The sequence below is a fragment of the Pan troglodytes genome, chromosome 23, assembly GCF_028858775.2.
Source record: "Pan troglodytes isolate AG18354 chromosome 23, NHGRI_mPanTro3-v2.0_pri, whole genome shotgun sequence".
NCBI lineage: Eukaryota > Metazoa > Chordata > Mammalia > Primates > Hominidae > Pan > Pan troglodytes.
Window position 1 is genome coordinate 38,701,831 of NC_086016.1, and position 27,995 is coordinate 38,729,825.

The following is a 27,995-nucleotide window of genomic DNA, read 5'->3' on the forward strand; positions in this document are numbered from 1 at the left end:
TAGACTTGGGAGCCAAGAGAAAATGGAAGATATAATTAGTGTCATAGAAGGCTGTACACAGATTTTGGGGTTGGACAGGCTTGGGTTGGAATCCCAGCTCTGCCATTTGCTGTGTGACCTGGGGCAAGTTACTTAACATCTCTGAGCCTCTTAAGATGGAGTTAATGGGTATCACAGCACATATCTTCAGAATTGTGAAGATTAAATAAGAGCCTCTGGAGAGCATCTAAAACAGTGCTTAGCACAAAGGAAACACTCAACGAATGACTACCTATTATTATTATTGTTACTATTAGTATTGAAGTGATGGCAGAACCGTTGTTTTTCAGGATTACCTACTCTGCAAACATGGTGGAGGAAAATGGAGACAAGAGCTATCAACACTAAGGAAAATTCAGGAAGGAGAAAGGATGACATGTATCCCTTATCAGAGATAGAGAGATCCAGGTTGGGGGAAAATATGATAGAAAAAAGTGCATACATCCTTTAAGCAGAGAAAATGAGACAGGAGAGCCATGGGGCAAAACTGGGATAAGAATTGGTCTAGGGGTCAGCAGTGGCTGGTCTCCAGTGAGTTTTGCCTGGTGCAAGGTCAGAGAGGCTGGCACTGGGGCATTGAAGTTGCATGATGGAAGGGGTGGCAAAACAACGGGTGGATTCTTCCTACAACGAGGCTCCAGCAACCATGCACCTGGGATCTTGTACCTGATCCCTGGCATGCTTGTTAGCAGAAGGAAGGCTACCCAAGGTCAAAGAAGTTCAGGAGAGAGTGAATGAATATAGTGTCAGTAAGGAAGTGGGACGGCACTCCGCAAAGGCAAACCCAGGGTTGCTAAGTCAGTGCCTCTGGGCCCGGCAGTAACTAACAAGGATTGCAATAGAGAGAAGAGATGACTGCTTCCCAGCAGGCAGTGACTTATCAGCTTTCATGGCAAAGCTGGGGCCCAGGAGGCACCACAGAGGACCTCCCAGGTTGCAGGGGAAACACCTGCTTGTTACCAAGGGTTTTTCAGCATGTGGTTTCAGCCAAGCTTAGGAGAAAAGACTGGTCAATGGATGCCTGGAGTTTTTGTTTAAAAGCCCATCTCCTTCACTAGGTGGGCAACTCCCAGAGGCCAGGCCCCATCTCTTTATTTGTTCATTTGACACCTAGCTCCCAAGCACTTTCTTAGTGCCAGAAATTAGACAAGACTTTGGGGAGATGGTGATGGACAAGGCAGACATGGTCCCTGCCCTCATGGGGCTTCCAGTCTTACAGGGGGACTCAGGTCAGAAACATGCATGTGCTAAAAAAATAAAAATAGAAAGTTAAAAAAGAAGCCAGGAGCAGTGGCTCATGCCTATAATCCCAGCACTTTGGAAGGCCGAGGTGGGTGGATCACCTGAGGTCAGGAGTCCAAGACCAGCCTGGCCAACATGGCAAAACCCCGTCTCTACTAAAAATACAAAAATTAGATAAGCATGGTGGTGTGCGCCTGTAATCCCAGCTACTCGGGAGGCTGAGGCATAGGAATCGCTTTAACCCAGCAGACAGAGGCTGCAGTGAGCCAAGATTGCACCACTGCACTCCAGCCTGGGGAACAGAGCGAGACTCTGTCTAAAAAAAAGAAAAAAGGGGACAGGACTTGGGGGGCTACTGTAGACAAGGTGGTCAGGAAGGCTCCTTGAGAAGGTGATATTTGAATAGAGACTTTCTGTAGCCACATATTTGTAATGGGAGGGCCTAGCACAGAGTATGTGTTCAGTCATGCTTGTTATGCTGGGAAGTGAGAAGAGAAGGGGAGACTGGACATCCCTCTATTGTACATCACTTACAATCCCCCTTCTCCCCTTTACTCTCTGTTTACTATGACTAACTTAGTGCAAGTCACCTGGTCACTGCAACCACCTTCTCACCTGCTCAGCAAGTCTCACCAGCCCCGACCCACTCCTCATCCCATCCATTAAGCCCTCAACAACCAGTGACCTAGACAGTGGAAAAGCCAGTTGTGATGATCCTACCTGGCTTCCTACCTTTCTGGGCTTCCCTTTTCTTTCATGCTGAAACACAAATGTCTCTGTGAGGCATTTCTGTGCCTTTGGGGTCACATCTGTGCTGCCTTCCAGCCTCACCCCTTTCTGCTTTCTACCTTCCATGGGACCATTGGCATTGCCAATGCCCAACATATGGGCATCTGTTTCTGCACATGCTGTTCCTGCTGTCTGAAGTGCTCTTTCTTTCCTTAGCTTGCTCACCCATACTCTGCATCCTTGAGAACTCAGTCCTCCCTAGCATCCCTTCCTCCCCAATCCCTGTGCTCCCAGAATCCCCTGTGCATACATTTCATGCTGTGCAGTTATCATTGTCTGTTCACTGGGGTATCTCCTCTACTAGACTGAATTCCTTGAGGGCAGAGATTGAGTCTTTCAACTCTATCCTAGAGTCCCACACAGTACCTGGCAAATACTTGGGAACAGTTGTTGGAAAAGAGCAACCATCACCCTTTTCCTCCTCAAGCAAGTTGCTGGTAAGGCCACATTCTGCTCTATGCTGCCTCCTGAGTCACGGGGCAGGCACCAGCTGCATGCTGGAGAAATCCTCTGGGCTTTCTTAGCACCCTGCCTACGTTTCTCCCTGCAGCAAGATAGCTGACCGTCTTCTTTTGATTCTAAGGCACGTATTTTAAGTTGCAAGATTTTTGAAATTAGAGTGTATTTTATAATTAATGTGGAACATTAAATTTGTCCCCCTCTCCCCTGAAGGCTGTTTTTGGTAGATAGGTCATTTTACAATTAGCGGTGTCTTAGAACTGAGAGAATATGGAACTGGGAGAATAAAGCCTTTTATGTACCCAGGAGAAAGGACTGGGGGCTGGCTAGGCCATCGCAGCTCACCAGCAATCCCACAGCTAGTGACACGCATTTCCTGGCATTGGGGAGCACAGTTAACATCTCTTATTCCTATTTTCAAAAAATCTGGTGTTATAACTGAGCCTCATTCAAATTGCAGCTGAAATCCTCGATAATTCTAACTGATTGTAAAATATGCCAAGAATCTCTCTGAATTTGTGGGAGGGTAATAAGGAGAGGTGGCACTAGGGTATGGGGCTGTCTCAAATGTTTAGGATGAAACAGAGCCATTTTGCAAGATTCTTATTCTTTAGGGTCCCCTGCTAGGACTCCCCTGGAGGGTCTTGGAAGCAGGCTTAGGAACTTGTTCACCACTGCCTGCCTAGGTTTCACAAAGGGTGGGCACCCACTGTCAACACATTTTTAAATTTTGTTGATTGAAAGTTATTTGAGTCTATTTCTACCCTTCTCTGAACTGTCATGGGTAGCTGAGAAGCCTAAGAAACCACTGTATTCAGATCGGCGTGGAAGCAAAAGCAGCATGGCAAAGCAGGAAAAGAGCCAGGCACAGAGGCTCACGCCTGTACTCCCAGCACTTTGGGAGGCTCAGGTCAGAGGATCACTGGAGGTCAGGAGTTCGAGACCAGCCTGGCCAACATAGTGACACCTCATCTCTACAAGAAACTTAAAAATGAGCCCGGTGTGGTGGTTTGTGCCTGTCTTCTCAGCTACTTCAAAGACTGGGGCGGGAGGATCACTCGAGCCCTTGAGTTCAAGGCTGCAGTGAGCTATGATCATGCCACTGCACTTTAGCCTGGGTGAAAGAGTGAGACTCTGTCTCTTAAAAAAAGAAAGAAAGAAAGGAAAAAAAGGAAACAGCTGCTCTAATCCTTACAACAACTATAAAGGCAGGTATTTTTATCCCCATTCTGTAGGTGAGTATAAGTCACAGAGACAGAATTGACTAACCCAAGGTCACACAGCTTATAAGCAAGAAGCCAAAAAACATAACAGAACAGTACCCTTTAAAAAGACTAACAAAGCCCTTTGGGTCCTGACCACTTCCATTTGCCCCTCCCACCCCATCCAGCATCACCTCCCTGCCACTCCCCCACCCCCACCCCTCTCAGTTTCCTATCCACCCTGGCCTTCTCTTGGTACTTGTCTCATTCCTTCCTTGCCTATCTCTGGACATGCTGCCCTCCGACCTGGAATGTCCTTTCTTCCTCTCTTCACCTGGGTTAACTCCTATTCATCCTTCAGGTCTTCACTCCCATCTCACCTCCTCAGGGAAGCCTTCCCTGGTTAGCTAGAATCCCAGTATTATGAGCTCACATCTCATGCATCTCCTGTGAATAGCACTTATCAGAGCTGTAATTTATATACATGTGAGATTATGTGAATTGGGATTCAAATAATGTGAATCGGGGCTCAACAAGGGCAGTGACCCTGAAGGACGCTGCTTCCTATGATGTTCTCACCTCATGGCCTAGTGCTTGGCACTTTACAGGGGCTCATGAAAGATTTCACCAATAAAATAAACGAGTGAAGGAATTGTCCCATCTATGGCTGCGAACTAACCCGGAAACGTACAATGCCTATTGCGTTTGAACATGGGTTTTTGACCAAAATACTTACATTTGAGGTTAAAAGGAGACATTGCATTTTGATGAAATATTTCTTGCATTATCAGTCTGGATCTATATCTTCTCCTCCCCTCAACCTGAAAGCGAACACTCAAGGGAAGCTCTCCCCCAGGATCTGTGACAGACACTTTAGATGGTGTGGAGGGAGGAATGTGTGGCCAGGATCTATTTAGAGGACTTGCACCCCTGGCACTTTCTTCTCAGGCATTTGTTTTCTCTCCAAGCACTTTTTGTTTCCATTATCTTTTTTATTATTGTCCTTTATGCGTTCAGTCTCTCTTCCTCTCTCTCTTTCTCTCCATCTCTCTCTCCCTCCTTCCATCCCTCCCTCTTTTCTCTCACTCCTTCCTCTGTATTGAGTTCATTGTTTATTTTTTAGAATGTTAAAAAAATTAATGCTTTGGCCATCACAGCTCACCATGCAGGAAGAATAATCCTTCGGCAGTGTGAAGGGACCACCCTTTCTGAACACCCACACTGTAGCAGGCAGTAGTCATGGGTTCATTCATTAACAAGGTAGATTGACTTCTTGCACTGTCATGATTGCTGTGGGCACAGCAGTGAGCAGAACAGATGAAAATCCCTGCCCTCATGGAGCTGACAGTCTAGTGGTGAGAGACAGACACCACATATAATGAGTAGAGGACAGAGCGTGCTACAAGGCGGTAAGTACTCTGTAAAAATAAAACAGCAAAGGGGGATGGATGAGGAGTGCAGGTGGAGGTTGTTGATTCCAATTTCAAATAAGGTGATCTGAGAAAAGGGAGGACAGACATCCATTCATTTAATCCCTAAGCCAGCAACTGCCCTTCGAGGAGGAGATTATGCCTCCTTTTTTTTCCAGATGAGGAAGCTGAGGGTTAGAGGGGTTGAGTAACTTGCCCCAGATCACACAAGGCTGCAGTGCAGGAAGTGAACCCAGGTCTGTGTGGCATCAATTCTTTCAATGAGACCACAAAAACTTCATCTGAAAACTTCTGTGAGTTACGTAGGATGTAAATTTGCTATTTTCTGAAAATGCTTGAAAACATAAACCCATGGATCATTTACACTGGGGACAGCTCCAAAATGAAAGGACAAAATAGAGGCACATGGTGAGTTTGGCCTGAAGTTCAGCGTTAGAAATTGACTGCTGCATTTCCTTAGACTGAGCTACTCAGCTCACAGGGGGCATGGACCAGGGCACAGTCGTCATCACCCTGAAAGGTGCAAAGCAGCTCAAGATGGCAGCTAGGAGGGAGGGGTATGCAGGGGAGTCACTGGGTTGGAACTCAGGCTTCTTGAGATGCTCAGGTTGAGTGCTCAGTGAGGGATGCTCAACAAGACACAGACCAGATATAACAGTGCTTATTAGTGAATATAAGCGGGAGGCCACCGTGGCTCGGCTCTACTGCCCAGAGCACTCTGGAGGCTTGCAGAGGGCACGGGATAGGCGGACAATGTAGCCCGATGAGTCATAAGGGGCCTGGATTCAAGTTCTGGCTCTGCCACTACCTACCATGTGACTTTGGTGTGTTGTTCACTTCTGTGTGCCTCATTCAGCTCACCTGGAAAGAGGAAGCAAGGGCAGGGAGTGTGGTGTGAACTGACCAGGACTCCAGGTAGAAGAGCTGGGTTTGGCTAACACGGTGAGAATGGCTAGGAATGCTAGGCCTGGCTGTATGGGAAAACTGCTGGTTAGAACGCAAGCCTGAGGGAAAGTTGTCAGGGTTCTTTGAATTGGATGGGAGGTTTGTGAAAGAGTAGAAGGTTCTGCTGGAGCTAAACAGGGGTGGGCCATTCTAAGGCCTGCTCTCTGCTCAGAGGTGTCTGTTCTGGGGAATATTAAGATCACAGTGAACTTTGGTATACTTTAGAAGCAGAAAAGGGAAGAAAATCAATTGGATATTTTTTTTTTTCTTTCCTATAGAGGCTGTGTGCATGGATCATTTTTCTTTACCTTTCCTTGAATAATTTGCCTTCACTGTAGCCAATTAGGAGCTGTGCAGCCTCAATGACTGACTCCTTTTGAATTCACTTATCTTATAATAGTGGATTCATGACTCATTATTATTCTTATAAAAAAAGAAGTTCCAGGAAGAACAAACAAATCATTCTGACTTCCGCACCCCCTTCTCTCCCTCTCTCCTTTCTCTCCCTCTCTCCTTCTCCCTCTCTCCCCACTCTCCTCCATCTTTCTCTCTCTCTCGATCACTTGGTTGTCACATGTCCTCATGATGTTTGCATTCATCTCAGTAACTTTAAGAATTTCTGCATCAATCCATTGATAAATATTTCTTATGCGCTTCCTGTGTGCAAAGTACCTAAAGAAAGTCAAATTATCTTGGGAATTATGGAGCAATACTTGCACAGTGTGAAGGCCTGTTAGTACCTTCCAGATTCAGCCCACCCATGCTAGAAGGCAAGCGTGTCTGGGAAAGGCTATTGGCTTTCCTAAAATAAAAGATGAATCCTTTTTTTTTCCTGCAGAATAAGAGGGCCATGGCTGAGCTGAGCGTGGAGCACTGTATCACCTCGCAGGCCATCATGAACTTGGAAAAGATTTGGGACCATTGAGAGAGACACTTCTTGCTCAAAGAGAACAAGGATGTAGAGTGGCTGGCAGAGCCCCTGTGAGCAAGCAGCCTGGTGGGGGCAAGAAAGGAGAAGCCACTGATGGATGAGGAGCTCAGATATTCAGCAGAGGGAATTTGACAGCCTGGACAGAGAGTAAGATTTCTGTTCTGCCTCACAGTAAGGCAAAACGGACAGAGGGGGAGAGAAAACACGGAGTCTGCTTCCTCTACAGACCACATTATGCCCACTGTCGGCTCCACCTCTGAAGGTCTGGAAATCCTTTGGGGGAGCCATGGAGCCAGGACAGAGGGGAGGAAGGCATAGGAGAGAATAAGCACCAAGAGTGAATTTCTTGCTGTCCCTGGAGACGATGTTTCCTTTAGGTGACAACAGAGGCTAATATCCTGAGCAGCAAGCCACCAGGCAGCCTAGAGACACCTTGCTTGAACAAGCTGTTTTAGCATCTTGTTGTAGATTTCATTGAACTCTTCTCTGAGAGGGCCAATTCCTCTCTCCATGCAGAGACTCTTAATTCAGCTTTCTTGAAAAGTTCATGAACTTCTATCTCTCTCCACCTACCTGTATCCACATACACACTGTCATCTCCCACCCACGCTCCTCGAATCCCCCTAAGGACACCAGCCTGCTGGGGATTTCAAGTTCACACACACACACACACAGACTTTTCAGTCTGCAGAGGGAGAAAATAAGGGTGGTGGTTTTTTCCCTGGCCCTTCTCCCTCTCCCCCTGTGCCTGTCTCTAACAGGTGGTCATGTATCTTCTCATTCTTCAGCAGACTAGTTAATTTCAAAAGCAGCCTTAGAGGCAAGGACATTTTTTTTTCTGTTCTTATTTTCATCAAGAGGTGAATGAAAATAATCACCTCGGGAGACAAAAAGCCCTAATGAAAACCAGACAGCAAAAGAGATCAGAGGAAGACAGGGTTGTTTTTCATCTGGAGTCATTAGCGGCATCTTAGAAAGAAGATGTGAAATCTGTTCGCAACTTCTCCAGATTGGGCAGAAAACACAGATCAAGTGGTTAAAGGGTGGGGGGTGGGGGGATCTTTTTTGAAAGTCCAATTTTTCACACAAAAGAAACACAAGTTGGGGGAACCTCAAGCACTGACAACTTGATCTCCATAGAGAGCGACCCCATTCTGAGTGCTCATAAAAGCAAGCACACTGACAGCCCCCAAGGACTGTCTACGCCAACTTCCGGAAACAACTGAACTTACAGCCTTTGGAGATCAGTGCAGTCTTTGAAAATAAGAGGCTTACAATCTCCAAACTACTTCCTAAGTGGCCAAGGCCCAACTTCCTAAGGTGGTCCCAGGCCTGCAAAGCTTCAATTGACAGAGGCTTTGGAAATTAAAGGCCAGGTCAAAAGCGGGCCCGGAGCTCCAGCCCTTCCTGCCCTGGCCATGGCTACAAGTGGAAAGCGAGTATCATCCCTGAGGAGAGCCTGGCAGGGCCCCACAGTACTGCCCGGAGGTAGCGAGGCCCCGCTGGGGAGAGTGGCCCAACCCACAGTGCCTGTGCGCATCACACAATCCTTGGGAAGTGTTGCAATTCTAACCCTTTACAGACGATTCAGGGAGAGAGGGAGTGTGCAGCTTGGAGAGAAAGTTAAAGGGGGTGGGCAGCACATTTGGGGGTGTGGACATCAAACAGATGGAATTTTAATCAAAATACTTAAGCCTTTTTAATGCACAAGTGATACAAAGCTACCTCTAGTCTGTTTGCCTTCTGGGAATTACACAATGTTTAAAAGATCACAATATTAAGAATTTGGAAATAAAACACAGATTTAGAAAAGTATATTTATGCCAACCCACCCATTTCTGGGTGTATTTATGGTAAAACAATGTCTTGTCTCTCCTCTAGTCTCTTGGCTACCTATCTCCCTCCATCCATCTAACTAAAATCCAAGGAAAGCAAATTGCCACTATGATCATTTCCCTAAAGCGGTCCTCATTCACTTTGCTTTTCTTCTCTTTTGGAATAAAAGTCTGTCATAAATGTTTAATTAAATGGAAGTCTTTCCACTGTTAATGACTAGCTGTATGAAAGGCTTTTCATTTTTTTAAGGAGGGGGCGTGTGTGTGCGTGTGTTTAAAACAGTCCCTATTAATTTCTTGGTATTGATTCTCTGGCTGGGGAAGAGCATATAGTATTCAGCATAGAGCTCCTCTGCAGAATATGTTAAAGACAGCGGTTTGGATTGAGAAAGGGCACCAAATGCAGTATGCGTCAAATAGACCATCGCTCAATGAAGTCACTTAGCTATTCAAAACATGTTCAGCCATCACTCAACCGTTTGCACCAAGAATGTTGGGAGGGGGGCATGGGATTTGTGCTCTTTCCCAGATGTAATCATTTCCGAAAGTGTGGCTTTTGCTCAGTTTGGGTTAGACCCTGGGGCCACATCAGTTTCTCTCTCACCCATCCATTTCCCTCTCTTCTCCCCCATCTCCTGGTCTCAACTCCCTGCATCACCATCCCATGTCGAGCTTAACAAACAATCCTGCAGTCCTTGCTTCCCGACGCTGCCTCAAACGGCCCCCAGTATTGGTTCATAACAGAAGCAAAACACATAAGCCTCTTTTTTTCCCCCACATGGAAGCATATGTATCTCTCTGTGCACGTCTATCTATGGGTGGCTGTAGCTTGCACACACAGACATATATAGCCATTCAAATGCAGTCCCTCATACTAAAGTCTGTTGCCAAATGCAGGTTGGATGACCCACAGGAGTTTTTTTTTCTGTGCTTATTAATGTGTCCCAGAAGTACATGCCTTCATCCATAGCGTGATCCCCCAGCCTTTACACCGTGGCGGCTCCTGTGCCCACAGCACAGACACACATGCCTCAACACTCCGCAAGATCAAGGCAAACAGCTGACACCCCCACTCCCCCCTCAACCTCCCCATGCCCTCCCCTCCCTCCCTCCCTGCCTGCCTGCACAATGTCTGATTCTCAAGCCGGCTGCAATGCTGACTCTACTAGCTTCTGGCTGACAGACATGTCACTCTGTGGAAGCCTAACCCGCAAGTGAATTGCTGTTTATTAGAACTTAGGCTTGTTTCCTGTGAGAGACGTATGTATTTTTAGACTTTGTAAACGTTAAAATACACAAATACACACACGCAGCCAGCCACCTCGAGTGATATGTGTGGCTCACAGACATTACGAAATGCTCTTGAACTCAGCTTGAGATCCTGGAATAATTAGGATTTACCAAATAAGGATTCTTAGAAACAACATATTCTTTTTTAAATAAGGAGATTTGCAGATGGTGGTGCGTCTAGGACTTTTGGGGAGTAAGGAGAAGAGGAGGGAAAAGGGAAGAGCATTTTTGAATTCTTCATTGCGAAAAGAGAAACAGCATACACAGAAGCAATTATTTTACCCTCTCATAGATGGCAATGCTAAATCGGATGGTAAATCCTAATGACTCCAAAGCAGGCAGAACACCTTTGACTTTTAGAGACAATCTCTTGTCGTTTTCACCATGTCATAGATTATTCCAATGAGGATGTTTGAGGGGAAGAGGGGGTGGCGGAGGCGAGGGAGTAGAGTATGGGTTTTGCTTATTGATCTTCTTTCCTCTGAAACTAACCCAACCAACCTTGATTGGTGGTGGAAGGAGTGAACTAAGAAAATGGTGGAATGTAAAGCGGACTTATTTGGAGGAGGGTGGGGAGGGGGGAGTGAAAGGGGAGGGGTGGGGTGGAGAGGGGGGAGGAGATGGGAAGTCAAGTACCTTCTAGGCAGCAGGTTCTCCATAATCCGGAATGGGTCATAACTTCCTCGTTCTTTTTGCTGGTTTCATTCTCACTGACACTTTTGGTCTTGCAAACCCCTCTGGAGTAGAGCCAATAGTCGGTTCCCACAGCTATGGTCATCAGGCTGAAGGCAGCGAAAGCACCAACGGTGGTTAAAAGCATTTGAACACCTCGATCAAACAGCCCCATAATTCTTCATTATATAAACACCCAACCGACTTCTGGTTCTCGGGAGAGTGTGTGTGAGGGTGCAAGTACTAAAGCCAAAAAAAATAAATAAATAAAAATAAAAATTATTCCACTACTAATATAATGGATATATGTATGAATAGAGAATATGGAGAGTTATAAAAAAAGGGAGGTAAGAAAGCTCACGGAAAAGAGTGTAAATTATAAAGATCACACGGGAAGAGGCTTGCCTTTTGAGATCAGAAACTGTTCCAGTTGCAGTGTTTTTTTTTTAAAAAAGAAAAGGAAAAAAAATAAAAAGACACCCCCCCACCCCCCCAAGTGAGATGCCTTAATCTCTTTTTCTAAAATTCTGGTCTCCAGTTTCCATATGTGATAGTTAATTTGGAGATGGCTTCCACAGTGAACCAGGGAACAGCCGAATTCTCAACACCATTTCTCATGGTCGGGACCTAGACAGTTAGAGATTGTGAGAGCCGAGATGCAACCTTCGGTCTTCGTTCTCGGCTCTGCGGCCTGCGCCATGAAAATCCTTTGCTTCGCCAGTTCTCTTCCTTGGGGGGTCTCGGCGCTTTCGTTTCAGACCAGACTTCCCAGTATTCTGTAAGCCCTTGAGCTCAGCTGCACAGGTGCGGGGGTCTCGCTTTCCATGGTTTTGCCCGGGCAGCGGCGGCGGCGGCGGCGGCGGCGGCGGCGGCAGGGCGGGCAGGCGCGGCGGCGGCGGCGGCAGCAGGACGAGCAGCGGCGGCGGTTATTGTTGTTGGTGGCGGGGGTAGTGTTGGCGAAGTGGGGGAGAGAGGGGGTTTCTCCTGGAGAATCGAGGCGGGTTTCCCTCCCCCTATCTGCAAAGCTCCTGGAAACGAGGGAGCCGGCGTCTTGCTGCAGGGTGGGCCGCGCGCCTGCCCCCCACTCGCTACCGGCTGGGCCCCCGCGGAGGCGCTCCCACCTACTGCATTACGGGTGGTGCTGAACCGGACAGCTCCCTGCGCCGCCCGCTCCGCGCGCTCCCCGGCTCCCAGGGCCGCCCGCCGGGAGGGGGGCGCGGGCCAGAGTCCTCCCTCCCCGGGGCAGCAAGGCCAGCGCAGAGCGGGGGCCGCCTTTCCTCTTTTTACCCCTCTCCCAAATCCTAAAATGAGCGCTCTCCTGGGCTCCCGGAGCTTAGAGGAAGGCGTAGCTAGAGATAGCGCTGTCTCTCTCTCTCTCTCTCTCTCTCTCTCTCTCTCTCCCTCTCTCCCCCCTTCCCTCCCCCCTTGGTGTTTCTTCCAGCTCAGCCTCCTTCTCATTCCATCTCTACGTGCCCAGAGCTTCAAATACAACCCTCCCATCACAGTCAGACGGGCACAAAACTTCAACCAGCCGTTTCTCTGCCTGGAAGCGGCGAACATGTAACCTGGACGGGTAATTACAAACACGTCTTTATGTGTTTTTTAAATCATTGTTTTCACTTTGCTTTGCTGGGGATTTGTTTTATTTTGTTGGTCCGTTAGATGTATCTTCTTTCGGTTTTCCTCTCTCCTCTCTTTGTCTCTCTCTGGCTTACCAGGGGGTGTGCATTGCTCTGTGTCTCTCTGTAGTTTTCCGTGAAATTCCAAATCTTGCTTCTACAAGCAGACATTTTGGAAAGATTATTCGTGGAAAAGGGTGCAAAAGGGCGACTCGTAGCTGGGGCTTGGGCAATGATTTTCATTGCAAGGATAAACATGTTCTCAGGGGAAGTGGGTGAAATGTGAATCCTTCTAAGTATCCTATGTCATTCATAAACTGGTTGGGAAGAGATAAAAAATCTTCCTTCCATGAACACTGGAACACCGAAACCCTCCCCTCTTTCTCAGAAGAATCATTGTTTGTGGGTTAATTACAGTGTCACCTTTCATTTCTCTTATGTGCAACTTTTCCTTAACGTGACCTCTGGTAGAAAGAAGCATATTAATTCCTGCTGCTACGGATTACATTTTTTTCTCTGATCACTTTTATAGTTAAGTGAGTAAGAGCACATGAGGTATGAGATGGGTTCATGTTTTTGATATTTTGTGTGTGTGTGTGTTGTGGGGGGGGACCCTGGAGAGGATGTGAGTATGATGAGTCTATTGAGGCAGGGGGAGTTGAGAGGTTTCAATCCCATAATTCAATTATTCAGTACTTTCTTCTCTCTCCCTCTACTTTTTTTCTTGAGATTATTTGCTTGACATCTTTCTCAGTGGTCTGGTGATTATCAGAGGTATATAAAAGATGAGTGAATTAAAAACAGTCTTTCTTTGGTGTAAAGTCCATTGCCTAACTTCCTTTGCTCAGGTCAGAGTTGGTCTGCAGGTATGACCAGTGTATCTTTTTTGACATAGAAAAACTACCTGTTTCTTCGCCCAGCACAAAACTTCCTTTCTCCCACTCTGTTCTTTTCTTAGAAGGGAAAGTCTCCCATGAGGGGCAATTGCTGTGCTTCTGGTATCTGGGAGAGGGTCCTGGTGTCTGGAGAACAGAACCAAGATTTCCTCAACCTCTGCTAAGGTACCTTTGGGGTACAGCAAGAGCTATATTTGCAGGCTGAAGACTTCTCCACTTTGGTTTCTTGTCCTGTGAAGATGGGGATGGGTACAGGAATGGAGAGGGCTAATCTGCTGATCCCATACAGCAGGGAACCTAGCAAGTTCAGCCAGTGGCTCAGGTGGCTGATTTTCTTCTGTCCTTGAAGCAAAGGTGAGGGGCAAGCACCAAGTCCTCCTCTGAGATAGGCTAAGCCTTTTGGGGGGAGTGGAGAGAAGGTTGGGGGTAGTCACATGAGCCAAAGAGCCTTATTGCTGTCACCTTGGTTGTCTTTGACCTGTCCAAAAATCCCTTTAGACTGCAGATAGAGCCATTCTTCTCATCTCTCTCCCCCTTTCAGACCAACCCCTGAAGGTTTTGCTCAAAAGAAATCAGTAACAGAGGCTCAGAAGCTTCTGTTTGTCCACAGAATCTGCTAACATCTTAGCCACTGACAACGGCTGCAGCTTTAGCAGCATTTGATTAATCTTCTGGCCAGATGATCATTGAGAAAAGGGAAAGGGGTGGGGGAGGACAGCAACAGCTTTTAGGCTGCCAGCATGGACAGTGCAGAGACTACCGGAGACAGAATGGGCCTGGGGCACAGCTTGACTCTGCTACTCAGTAATGGCATAGCTCCAAACAAGTTAAGTTCCTAGAGCCTCAGTCTTACCATATGTTAAATGGGCACTTTAGCACCTACCTGTTCCTTTCTGAAGTTCCTCCCAGCTACTGCCAAGCCACCTATCCTATTCAGACCTCCACCATCGCACGTATAGCTCATAATTGTGTATGTGTTGTCTCTTTCACTTATTTGAAAGCTCTTTGAGGTCAACAGCTGTGTCTTGTTCACTGTTATATCTTTGGGACCTGGAGTATAGCTTTATATATAGTAGATACTTGATGAACAATGGCTGGAGTGATCACAGTAAGGATTAAATTGTAGACGTGAAGTGCCTGACACATAGTATGCACTCAGTAAGTGTGGGTTTTCTCTCATTTCTCCTCCCCTCTTTTACATCCAAATTGGCCTCCGCCGCCTCCTCCTCCTCCTCCTCCTCCTCCTCCTCCTCCTCCTTCTTCTTCTTCTTCTTCTTCCTCATGGGGTCTCCCTGTATCACCCAGGCTGGAGTGCAGTGGCATGATCTTGGCTCACCCACACCCTCCGCCTCCTGGGTTCAAGTGATTCTCCTGTCTCAGCCTCCCGAGTGACTGGGATTACAGGTGCCTGCCACCTTGCCCAGCCAATTTTTGGAATTTTTAGTACAGCCAGGATTTCACCATGTTGGCTAGGCTGGTCTTGAAGTCCTGACCTCAGGTGCGAAGTCCTGACCTCAGTCCTGACCTCAGTCAGCCCTCCTTGGACTCCCAAAATGGGCTGGGATTACAGGCGTGAGCCACCGTGCCCGGCCTCCAGCCTCTTTTTCTATATGGTTCCTGTACCACACCCCTCCCCTTCCCAACCTAGTTCTTCTCCTTAGGTCCCTTCTGCTCACCAGGCAAGGCTACCTGGGAAGAGCTGGCTTGATACAAGCCCTGTTGGATGGTTGAGACACACCAGGCATACTTAGTACTTAGTAGCTGCTAAATGGATGCTCTTAGGGGAGCAGCTTTGTATGCCTGCATTTGGTTACTTGGGAAGGGCTTAGAGGAAATTAGCTGAAATGCCACAGACCTATTTTCAGCTGCTTCTTTGATGTAGTGAAAATAACATGGGATTTCAGTGCAGCAGACCTGGCCTTGAAGCACAAGGTTGCCATTTCCTCACATTTGACCTTGGACAGTCATTTAACCTCTCTGAAATTTGTCTCTTCATCTGTCTAGGAGGACCACAGATATGAGCATTATGGTGTGATTATCAGTGTTACATGTTAATAGCATGTGAGAAGCTAACATTTGATGGGCATTTGCTATGTGCCAGGAACTGACCTAAGCTAAATCCCACAATGATCCTATGAGGTAGGTGCCATCATTATTCCCATTTTACAGATGAGGAAAACTGAGTCATATAATGGTTTAAGTATTTGGCATAAGGTTCCCCAGACAGTAAGTGGCAGAGCTGGGAATCTAGTCCAGCAGCTTGGCTTGAGAGCCTCTGTCTTAACTGCTGTGTCTTGACCCAAGATATGAGCTTTCTGAGTAATGGTATTGCACTGAGGCTATTTACTCCTCATCCACAGATTTGCCAGGCATTTGTGGAGTAACTCCTAGGAGCCAGGCATTTTCACACAGATTCTCACACATAACTCCCCAACAATCCTGCAAATGCATATTAATAACTTTCCCTATAGGGAGAGTAAACAGAGGCTTAGAGAGGTCATCTATCAAGTTGCAAGGTCATATTTCAAGTAAATGTAACAGCAGATATTTGAACACTTTGCACTGCTTCAAGTTCTACTTCCTACAGGTCCAGAGTTTATTCATTCAAAGAATTGAGCACCCACTGTGTGTGACATACCATGCTAATTCCTAGTGATGGTGAGCAGGACAAATGTAGTCCCTGCCTCCAAGAATCTACAGACAAGCAGGAGGAGTATACAGATGAAAAATGATCACATCGAAGTAAAGAAAATAATACAAAGGATATTGTGAGGCCATGGGGCAGGGAGACCAAACTCAACCTTAGGGGCTGAAGGACATCTTCCCTGAGGACAGGATATTTAAACTGACGTGTAGGAATGAGAAAGAGGTACCTAGGCCAAGCTGGGGGTGGTTAGAGGGTGCAAGGGAAGCTGAGAAGAGGAACATTTCAGGCTGGGAGAGTAGTTTGTGCAAAGGTTCAGAAGTGTGAGTAAGATGATTGGCCAGTTTTGGGGGGAAAATACTAAGCATGGCCGATCCTAAGACAATGATAGGAAATGTGTTAGGCCAAGCACCTGGAGACCATGGAGGGGAGGTTGGAGGATGAGTAACAACCTGGAAGAAGCTGGTGGGATATGGAAGGAGAGAACCAACCCTGGAGGCAGGAAGACAGTGGGAGACAGGAAGGCAATTGCTGCTGAGCTCTAAGCAAGAAGTGATGGTGGCTTGGACCAGCACAATGGCAATGGGATGGGGAAAAGTGAAGGTAATCGGGGTATTTGGGAAGAAATTGATGACTATTGGTGTCCATTACTAAGATGGGCAACTGTGAGGCAGGAGCAGGTTGTGGTGTGTGTGTGGGGCGGGGGATGATGCAGGAAGGTGGGGAAAGCCAAGAATTCTGCTTTGGCCGTGTATCTAGTTTTGCTACATTCTATTACCTCTTCACTCCCTGCTCCCAGCCTATATCTTCTTGGCAAGTGAATTAATTAATTAGCAATGTAAAGAACTCATGAAAGAAGAGATTTGGGCTGTTCACATTATATTTCCAACACTTGGAACACAGCCTAGCACACAGTAGGTGTTCAATCAAAATGAATATCTTTCTTGCTATAAAATTTCAAATGCATGTCTTCTCTGTGTCAGGCCCTGTGCTGAGGTACAAGGGATGAATATGGGATTAAAATATCATAATCAGGGAGGATTGGAAAGTACATAGCTGACCCAGGGCATGCCAACCAGCCTGGGAGAGGGGTGGGTGTCTGGCATTCCCCACTGCGTGTGCCCACAGTCCCTGTGTTCATCCTCTTGTGGCACTTCCATGTTTTGAGTTGCTGTTTTGTGTCTGAACTCGTCTGGCGCATCAGTTCTCACGGCTGTCGGTTCCCACAGCTAAGCAAGCCTGCTCTGCTCTCTAGGGCTACAGAGCTAGTACGTAGTAGGTCTGCAATGCTTATTTGATGAATAAATGAACATAATGAAGGCATGGGCTGTGGAAGTCCAGGGCAGGAAGCATTCATTTCTGTCTTGCAGTGTCTCAGAATGCTTTGGGGATAAGCTGACCCTCAAAGACCAGGAGAAAAGATCACAACTGGTGAAGGAACAGAGGAGGGCATTCCAAGCATGGCAATCACACATACAAGTGCAAAGAGGCATGAAGCCGCACGAGGGAATTCAAGGAGGTTGGTGTGACTGATGGGGGTGGACAGGAAAGCTGGGGCCCAATCCAGAGAGACTGCTGTGCCTGGGGTTAGGGACCATCCATCGGCATTGCTGTCCTGGGGGCCCTCGTCCTGCCATAAGCAAACTGGGAAGAGAACAGGCTGTGCCATCAGAAGGCCCTCGGTTTGAATCTCAGCTCTCTGCAGCTTATGCTTCATGACCTTAGGCAGCGATTTAACCCCTCTGAGCCTCAGCTCTTCCTCACTTGTAAATAGGGACCTAGTTTGTTCTTCTCGTAGGCCCTTTGCTCTTGCTGCCTCCCCTGCAGGAATGTTTGTTCAGGTCTTAGCTTCCATATCACCTCCAGGGCAGCAGTGCTGGTCACTCTGGATGACACTGGCCTGCTTTACTTTCATGATCACAGCCTCACATTCTCTTGTTTATCATCTGAAATCTCTTCCTGCCCACCCACCTCCCCCAGGACATCAGATGATATCTATCTTGTTCATTGCAGTATCCCCAGTGCCTAGAAAGTGCCTGGAACAGCATAAATGCTCAAGGAATATTTTTTGAATGTATGAATAAGGTTATGGTTGTTAGGATTAAGCAAGGGAAACCCTATTTACATATTTGGAAGATAGGAGGAGCAGGTCTCTAGAAGCCCCTGAATGTTGGTGGGTGAGTGGAACTTGGGGAAATGAGGGTACCCTGATTTGATGATGGGGTGTGTGCAGGAGTGAGGCATAGTGAGGGTCAGACTTGGGGAGGTGACACTGGCCTGGTGCCACCCTCGCTTCTCCCCCAGGGCCTGCTCTTCTCTCTCGTGCCACAGAGTTGCTCAGCCCCATGCTGGAGCACCCACTGCAGAAAGGTCTAGATGGGGCTGTTGGCCCTGGGGCTGGGAGGGAAGGAGATGTAATGAGATGGCAGGTTTTACTCCTTACATCTGGGAACTGCCCAGAAAACCTCAGGGAGCCCCAGGGTCTGATGCCAAAGGAGGCTGGGGTGGTGGGCAGAGCAGGGCTGACCAAGCTTAGAAAGTGGGATGTGTTGAAGGGGAGTGGTTAGCTCTGAGCCTGGTAAGAACAGAAAGCAGAAACCCTGGGTATAGCCATGTCCAGAACAAGAATCCCCACAGAGAAGTCACTTTCCCACCCAGGACAGGACTGTCACCCCCAGGAGAGTCCTGAGCCACCAAGCACGCTAGCCTTTCAACCCACCACCCCCGGGCTGGTATGAGATTTCCCCCAAAACTAAACTACAGCAAAGAAAATTCAGATAGCAAATTAATCACAAAGTTACAGATTAGAAAAAATGAAATAAAAAATGTGCACATAAAGATGCAGAGGAATAGCAAGAAGAAGAATATGAGCTGGCCGGGCGCGGTGGCTCACACCTGTAATCCCAGCACTTTGGGAGGCCGAGGGCGGCAGATCACTTGAGGTCAGGAGTTTGAGACCAACCTGGCCAACATGGTGAAACACGATCTCTACTAAAAATACAAAAATTAGCCCAGCATGGTGGTGCATGCCTGTAATCCCAGCTACTTGGGAGGCTGAGGCAGGGGAATCACTTGAAGCCGGGTGGTGGAGGTTGCAGTGAGCTAAGATTGTGCCACTGCACTCCAGCCTGGGTAACAGAGTGAGGCTCTGTCTCAAAAAAAAAAAAAAAAAAAAAAGATTGTGAGAGAGGCCAGGGCAGGAAGCAGGGCCATTTCCAGCGATTTTTAAAGGAGCGGCCATCCAATAGCGATGGAGACAGTGAGATGCACGCAACCTACTTGGGCAAGCAAGGTTGAGAGGGGACACAGAATGGCCCTGCATGGCCTGGTGACCAGGCTTAGCCCCCTCACAGCCGCACTCTCCTGCCTTCCTCCCTCCAGCCAAACCAGCCTCCCTCTGTCCCTGGATCCCGGTCCCTTGTCCACTCAGGGCCTTGACATCACCGTTTCTCTGCCTGGGCCACACATCTCTTGGCACTGGGCTCATGCCCTCTTTCCCACAGGTGTCTGTTCGGAGAGGCCCAACTGACCACCCAATGAAGCTGTCTCACTCCCCATCATTGCAAATTCTTTATCTGCTGAAGTTTTATCCTTAGCCCTTAGCAGCAGCCCTCACCTCCCATAGCTTTTTATTTTCTTATTTATAGTGCAAGGATGGGGCCTGGCTATGTTACTGCTTCCCTGCCTTGCACGTGGTATCTGGCACACAGTAAATATATGTGGCCCAATGTGGCAAATACATGTGGATTGAATGGGAAAACCCCTGGGTCAGCAGGGTGAGAAGTGGAAGCAAAGCAGGAAGAGGAGGAAGGGAAGGGAATGGCCTGGTTGGAGTATCCCGGGAGGGCTGGCCTGGAACTCTGCACAGGGAGGACAATGGGGTCTTTAGGAGAAGACAATGGGTGGCTTCAGAGGTCCCTGGGCAGAGTGGAACCTGGAGAGGTGAAAAGGGAAGAAACGGAGGGGACTTCTTTCCATGTGGATTTCAGCAGATCAAGGAGGAGGTGTCCCCAGGATTGCTGGGGACAGCCATGCAGGCTGGGGAGTGGATCCTGGGGGTTGGGGTCCAGTCTGATGCAGGCCAGCATCGTGGCCTCAAGTGACAACAGCCTGAGGTCTCACTGGCCCTGTCTGGAAAATGGGGGCAGCATCACCTGCCTTGAGGTGCTGTTCTGATAATTAAATAAAATAATGTAGAAAAAGTACTTCCCACGCCTACTCCATAGTAAGCCCTAAATAAATATTAGCTACATGTTGAGCTCCTACTGGGTGTTATGTGTTTTGAATAAAATACAAAAAGAAAGAAAGAAAGAAACAGACGTAGCCCTGCTCAGAAGCAGTCACTCTCAAGTGGAGAGAGACCTGCATGCAGAGCTCAATATAATGTGGGCAACAGGATGGGGTGAGGGCGGAGGGAGGCATGCTAGGGAACACACCCTGTAGTGGACAGACAACGCCACCTGGGTATTCAGGAAGGGCTTCCAGGAGCTGGGAGAGCTGCTCTGGGTCTTGAAGGATAAGAGGAAGACTTAGAGGCAGAGAAGGCCAGGGAAAGGTTTTCTAGGCAAAGGGAATAGTAGACCCAACCTATATGGGGCATGAAATAGTTATTCAACAAAAGTTAGTGCCAAGTGCAGTGGCTCACATCCATAATCCCAGAGCTTTGGGAGGCCGAGACAGGAGGATTGCTTGGGGCCAGAAATTGGATACTAGCCTGGAAAACAGTGAGACCCCATCTCTACAAAAAAAATTTAAAAATTAGCCAGATGTGGCTCACACCTGTAGTCCCAACTACTGGGGAGGCTGAGGCAGAAGGATCACCTGAGCCCAGGAGTTTGAGGCTGCGGTGAACTATAAGCGTGCCCCCGCACTTCAGCCTTGACCACAGAGCAAGACCTAGTCTCTTAAAAAACTTTTTTTTTTTTTAATTAAAAAGTCCCATAAGTTTGTTGAGCACCTAACATCAGTGAACAGGACTGGCGTACTCCCTGCCTCTCGGAACATTAGGAACATACATTCCCAGAAGGCAGCCACTATGTAATTGACTACACAATTGATTGATAGTTTAATTGTAATTGTGGTAAGTGCATGGTGCATTTGTGGGAGCTACAGGTAATTCTATTTCTCCAAAGTGCTAGGAGGGAACTGGCAGAGATCAGCTGGAAAGGGAGGCGGGGCCTGGTCAGGGGGTGCCTTCAATCTAACTTAGTGCCTACTATGTGCTAAGCTCTGTGCAGTGGACACAAAGATAAAACTAAGTCAGTCACCGGCAGGAACCAATGACTGAATGCAGTGTGATCAAGGAGGTCCATGGGGTGGGTCACAGGGACATGGCAGGGAGGGCTTCATAGAGGAGGTGACCTTTCCCCTTCCCCCAGTTGAACAGCAGTCCAACAGCCTGCTGTCCTGCCTTTTAAGGAACAGGGCTTCCCGACCCTGCAGGCTTAAAGAATCATTAGTCACGTCTGAAGCTGGCTCAATAGCAAAGGGTTCTGAGCCTGGTGGAGTTTCTTTTTAGGCGTCTGGTGCAAGTGAAGGAGGTGTTGGTGTCATATTGAGGTACAGACCCAAAGAGCAGTAGGTGAGAGGACCAACAGGCTGCTCCTGTGTCCAAAGGCTCGAGAAATGTTGGCTCTGCCCCATTATCCCAAGCTTGGGACAGGTTATTGTACCTCCCTCTGACTTTTTGCTCATCTGTAAAATGGGTGTGATGGCGGAGTCATGGGGCTGCTTTTGTCATGGGGATTGAATGGAGGTTTCTCCTGCTAGGTTTTCATAATGAGTGCTTTGTCTGTGCTGCCAAGTGCACCACCAATTCCATAAATGTGGTTGACCTGGCTCCTTACAGAGGAGGTCAAAATCACCAAGGGTTCTGAACATCTATAAGCTGTGGCCCAACACCATATTCTGAAAACAGGTCTGATTAGGAACACACTGTAACGGGTAGACAAGGACCCCATCTCCTGGCCCCTGATGGGTTTTGCGGATTGTCAAGTTCCTCTTTTCCTAAAATAGCTTCCTTTTCAACAACTTGTGGGTGCCCGAGTCCCTCTGTTGGTATCAGTTGGGCTATCTGGTATGTTTATGGGTAGTCTTATCTGAGCCAAGTAACCTACTATGTGCTAACACGCCAACTCACTCCATGGGCCTGCTTGGAATTCAGAACCCACTGCCATGCAGAGGGACATCGGGGGGCTTCCACAGGTACCCAGGGGTGGATCCCTGGCCCGCAGACTGGGCTAGACTTGCTGTCCTAGCTAGGTTCCTGCACCCTCTTCCCTGGGTCCTCACCTTCTGTCCTGCAAATGCTGTTTCATCATCTTTCCGAAGAAGCCTCAAGTTCTGAACGATGGGGTCCTTGTCCATTGTGGTTGTCATTGTGCCCTTTGTATCTTGCACATGGTTTGGCACAGAACAGGGCCTGAATAAACACAGGTAGTTGATAAATGTGGGGTAGGGGTAAGTTAGAGAGAAGAGGAGGAAATTGATAATAATAGCATATTCTCTCAATGGCAGGAGACCACGTTGACCACCCGGTTTCCATGACACGTGGGGAGTATGGCTGTGTGCTTGGTATACTTGGCGTCATATGAACTCATTTAATCTTTATAGCAAGTCCTCAAGGGAAGTTCTGTGATGGCCCTCAAGAGGCACAGAGGGGGTAAGCAATTTGCCCAAGGTCACACAGCTAATATGTGATACAGTCAAGATTCTAGGTCCTGAGGCTCTAGTACTATAGAGACTCCTATTAATAGATAACCTACTATGTGTTGGGCATTTTCTCCCTTAATGCTATAAAAACCTTGGGAAAACTGAAGCTCAGGGGGCTGACCCTGCCAAGCCAAACAGCCAGCAAATGGCAGAGCTGTAATTTGCACACAGCTCTGCCTGTTGCCAAAGTCCTGCCCAGTACACAATTAGGGCCCCATAGTGGGGAGAGACTCCGCGGGTTAGGTGACTCCCCCACTTCCACTTACTCAGAGTGGCAAGCAGGTGTCTGCTGAGCCCTGGACCTCTTCCCAGCTCCTTGCTGAGCTTCAGGGCTTATGTCTACGCCTGCTCTTGCTGCTAAGGGAACTATATTTACCTATGGAGGCCAAACTGAGTGGGATGGTGGAAAGAACCTGGGGTCTGGAGCTACATGTTGAGCTCCTACTGCCTCCCCCTCACGGAGCCTCATTTCTTTGTCTGGAAAATAGGAAAAATAATAATGACTCCTCAGTATAGAATTTATGAATTTATATCAAGGACCTAGGACTCTGTGGTACACAGAGAATGCTCAAGAAAGGTGTGATATTGTAGCATTTCTCTGCTTAGAACCTTTGATGACGTCTACACACAGCTTGTGAGATTTGACCTTCAATCTCTTCCATCACCTTCCTCCCCTACTCCCACAGAGTTCCAGCTACACTCCTCTTGTTTCTCTGAACAAGCCGGGCCCTTCTGTGCTATGAATTCTCCCATGAAATCATTTTGTCTTTCAACATAGATACATATGTAGATAATCTGCAGAAGGGCATAATCGAGGTGAAGTCATACCTGCTAGTCCCTTTTCAGCCTTGCTTTTTTTCTTTTGCTTGTCTCTTTCCTCTTTATGTATATATCCCTCTCTCATCTCCGTACCCATGTTACAACCGATATAGCTCTAGGTGTTCAAGCAATCATAAGCAAAATAGACACGCAGAGCATCTTCACACACAAACACACCCGCGCATATCCAGATGCCACTCACATACAGAGAGCTGGACCATTCTTTTACAGAATGGGATTATACGAGGCACCCTTTCTGTGTCTTGCTTTACTCATTCAAACACCACCACCCGTGGGAATCCCTCCAAGTCAGCCTCTGCAGCTCTAATTCATTCTTTTAATGGCAGCATCATTTTTCAAAGTGAGGAACTACTATAATTTCTTCATCCGGTCTTCTATTGACAGACGTTCACTTTATTTCCAATTTTTTTTTTCCCTCTGCTATAAGCAGTGCTGCAATAAACCTCCTTGTACATACATCCTTCTAACTGGAGATTTTATTTTGATGGAATAGATTCCCAGGAGGGGGATTGCTCAATTGAAGAGCCTATGTATTTTTTATTTTAGTCAATGTTGCCAGATTGCTTTCCAAAAGTGCTGTAACACTTTGCGTTTTCTCCAGCAATTCATGAGTGCTTTCCTACTGTTTCCCAGCATCCATTCCAGCAACAGGTGTTAGCATTATTTTTAATTTTTGCCTGTCTAATAGGGGCAAAGTGAAATCTCAGTTAATGTCCTATACAATAGTGAGTTTGTGCATATTGTTGTATGTTTGTGGGCCATTTAGATTTGTACTATGTCTTGCCTATTTTTATCCTTTGCCTAACTCCAGTTCTCCTTGTTCATTGCTTATCAGTTTGTAACAGCTCTTTGTATATATAGATATTAACATTTTGCTTGATATCTGTGTTGCAAATAGTTTTGTGCTTAAATCTTTTGTTTTTATATCAATGTTGTGAATATCTGTTGCCACAAAAGTAATTTTTATATAGTAAAATATGTCTTTCTTTAAAAATATGACTCTCTTGGTGTTTTTAAAAATGCTCTGAGATCACCCTTGTCATTTCCTACATTTTCTCCCAAGATATTTATTATTTTAATGTTGGGGGCTGTTAACTCTTTAATCCATCTGGGGTTTATTTATGTGTGTGATTGTAAGAGGAGGTTTCAACTTTCTTACAAAAGCTAGCTGGTTGTGCTGGCATGATTAATAAAACAGTTGCTCCTTTTCCAGCATAATTGAAATACCATCTCTGCCACATATTAAATTCTCATGAATACTTTGATCTAGTTCTGAGCTGTCTGTTCTGTTCCACTGGTCTATGTATCGCTTCCTCACCAGCACCATTCAGATTTGATTATAGGGGCCTTAATATGTTCTGATCTCTAATAAGCCACGTTCTTCCCCCATATTCTTCTCTTTCGCAGGATCTGGTTGTTCCCAGCTCTGCATTCTTCTACATGAACTTTGAGCTGGTTTTATTCAATGGTGCCTTATACCACCCCTGCATCCCAGGGCCTGAGATGGGGCTAGACATTCAGCAAGGGGGCAGGAGATGTTTGTTGAATATAGTTGATGCTCTCATACCTCCCCAGTGCCTCCTACCCCCCACCCCCAGGACTATAAGATATTAAATAGTATTCAAACCAAAGTTAATATGAAAGTGTGTACATAGCAGACAAATCTAACTGAATGGAGGAAGCTTCAGAGGCCTTTAAAGCAAAGAGAGAAGTCGCTCCTGTATTCAACACCTATTTATTGAGCACCTACCATATGCTAGACCTTATTCTAGGGCCTGGGGATATAGCAGAGGCCAAGGGAGACAAAAGTTCAATTTCAAGGTGTGATAATGGTAACGTGTTAATTATTTTTTGGTGAGATAATGATATTGTTGTTATGTTTAAAATAAAGAGCGCTCAGCCAAGTGTGGTGGCTCACGCCTATAATCTCAGCAGTTTGGGAGGCCATAGCAGGAGGATTGCCTGAGCGCAGGAGTTCAAGACCAGCCTGGGCAATACAATGAGACCCCATCTCTACAAAAATTACAAAAAAAAAAAAAGATATTAGCTGGGCACGGTAGCGTGTACCTCTAATCCCTGCTACTTGTGAGGCTGAGGCAAGAGGATTTCTTGATCCCAGGAGTTTGAGGCTGCAGTGAGCTGTGATCATGCCACTGCACTCCAGCCTGGGCAGTAGAGTGAGACTCTGTCTCTAAAGAATAAATAAAATAAAATGAAGAGTCTTTACCTTTAGAGATACTTCCTGAAATATTTACTGGTAAAACTATGTAAAGTCTGTAATTTGTTTCTAAATAACCTAAAACTGGGGGGGAAATGGATGAAAATATAGATGAAACACAATTGACCTTAAATTGGCAATTATGGAAACTCAGCAATGGGTAAATAGGGATTTATTATACAGGCAAGTATCCCTTAAACAAAAAGTGCTTGGGACCAGAAGTGTTTCAAATTCAGAGTTTTCGGATTTTGGAATATTTACATATGAGGTATCTTGGGGATGGGATCCAACTCAAAACATGAAATTCATTTATGTTTCATATATACCTTATAGACATAGCCCAAAGGTGTTGTTATGCAATATTTAAAATAATTTTGTGCATGAAACAAAGTTCACGTATTATGAGGTCAGGTGTGGAATTTTCCACTTCTGGCGTCCTGTTGGTGCTCAAAAAGTTTTGGATTTTGGAACATTTTGGATTTCAGATTTTCAGATCAAGAATGCTCCACATCTACTGTTTTCTCTACTTTTGTCTGTATTGGAAATATTCCATGATAAAAAAAAGTTTTAGAAACGCATACAGAGCTTATTATGTTCCAGGCATTGTTCTAATTGCCTTACGTCCATTCATTCATCAAATCTTCAAAACAGCCCTAGGAGGAGGGTATTATCATCCCAGTCTTAGAGATGAGAAAAGCGAGGCCCCATGAGATCCAGTCACTTGCCCAGGGTTGGTCTCAGTGAGTGAGTGGCAGAGCTCCCTGGCCCCATGGCCTTCCTCTCAAACACCATGTTCTACCATCTTTCCCATCTCCCACTTATTCTGGTGAGCCTGCAAATGGACAGCTAAATGAGATGTCTACTCATTTGCTCTCTACTGCCCAGGCTGGAGTGCAGTGGCATGATCACAGCTCACTGCAGCCTCAAACTCCTGGGATCAAGAAATCCTCTTGCCTCAGCCTCACGAGTAGCAGGGATTAGAGGTACACGCTACCGTGCCCAGCTAATATCTTTTTTTTTTTTAGATGGAGTCTCGTTCTGTTGCCCAGGCTGGAGTGTAGTGGTGCCATCCTGGCTCACTGCAACCTCTGACTCCCGGGTTCGAGTGATTCTCCTGCCTCAGCCTCCCGAGTAGCTGGGACTACAGGCACATGCCACCATGCCCAGCTAATTTTTTGTATTTTGGTAGAGAAGGGGTTTCACCGTGCCAGCCAGGATGATCTCCATCTTCTGACCTTGTGATCCACCTGCCTCGGCCTCCCAAAGTGCTGGGATTACAGGTGTGAGCCACCATGCCCGGCCAAGATGGGATTCTTTCATAAAGTAGGAAGGGCTATGAAAGATACAAAAGATACAAAACAAGGTTGTGGGAGAGAGAAAGGCTGGTTGTGGGAGAAGGTGAGACTGAGAGTGAAGAGGTGGTGTCCTCTTTTGGGTGAGTGATCAGAGAAGGCCCCTCCAAGGAGCTGAGACCTGCACAGACATCTGAGAGAGATGTTCAGACAGAGAGGCTGGCCAGTGCTGTCTCTGAGCTAGAACCAGAAAGGATCACAGTGGACAAGGATGAAACCTGTTTGGGCACAGCGGCAGGCCCCAGATCTCATTGCAGGCTGTTATGAGGTGTTTTTAGGTTCAAAAAAAAAGTGAACCAAGCCATCTCAGTAAGATCATAATGATTTATTGGATTTATAAGCTCTATGATCATTTAAATACATTTACCTACATTTTGTGGTGCTAAATTCATCTATAACAGAGGAGTAATTTAATTCTGAAGCCAAATTAACTGCTCTTTGCCTTCTTGCAAAGTCACCCACTCTTGATTTTTTTTGCATAACTTAATTCAATTTTTCTGCTCTTGCTACATTTTCTTCAGCTCCTACACATTTTTTGGGAGGTGGTTATAACGTTATTATCTTATTATTAGTCACTAACCAGGAATAATTCACTTTTCCAATTGATCTATGCTGCTTATAAAATGCCATATCAACTGGAAGCACAGTCTGGTTAGTGAGTTCTGAGAGCCAGTTTAGACAGACCACTTTGTGTGACAGGCTTGGCCCAGGCAATGATGACCTCTATGAGCTGAATTTACCTGTGGTCAAACGGTCCCAGTGTTGGAAGAGCATCCACAAGCCAGATTCTCAAGGGTGCGGCAGGGGTACCTGATTGTGTCCAACTCATGTTGTGTGCTGAATATTTTACACAGTTCCTGCTAGTTTGCGTTTGTCCTAAA

General features: G+C 46.7%; 1 protein-coding gene and 1 long non-coding RNA gene across 3 annotated transcripts in view; one reads left to right on the forward strand and one right to left on the reverse strand.

The window, feature by feature from the left end:
• Window positions 1-11,718, reverse strand: part of CACNG2 (calcium voltage-gated channel auxiliary subunit gamma 2) — a 142,382-nt gene extending 130,664 nt beyond the window's left edge. The window contains exon 1 of the mRNA XM_016939089.4: window positions 10,799-11,718. Coding sequence (XP_016794578.1) covers window positions 10,799-11,009 — 211 coding nt within the window. The 5' untranslated portion in view covers window positions 11,010-11,718. The remainder of the gene's footprint in view (window positions 1-10,798) is intronic.
• Window positions 11,719-12,319: 601 nt separating this feature from the next.
• The window catches only part of LOC107970332 (uncharacterized), a 48,976-nt gene continuing 33,300 nt past the window's right edge, over window positions 12,320-27,995 (forward strand). For both annotated transcript variants that reach the window (XR_010156094.1, XR_010156095.1), the window contains exon 1: window positions 12,320-12,407. This is a non-coding gene — a long non-coding RNA (uncharacterized LOC107970332). The remainder of the gene's footprint in view (window positions 12,408-27,995) is intronic.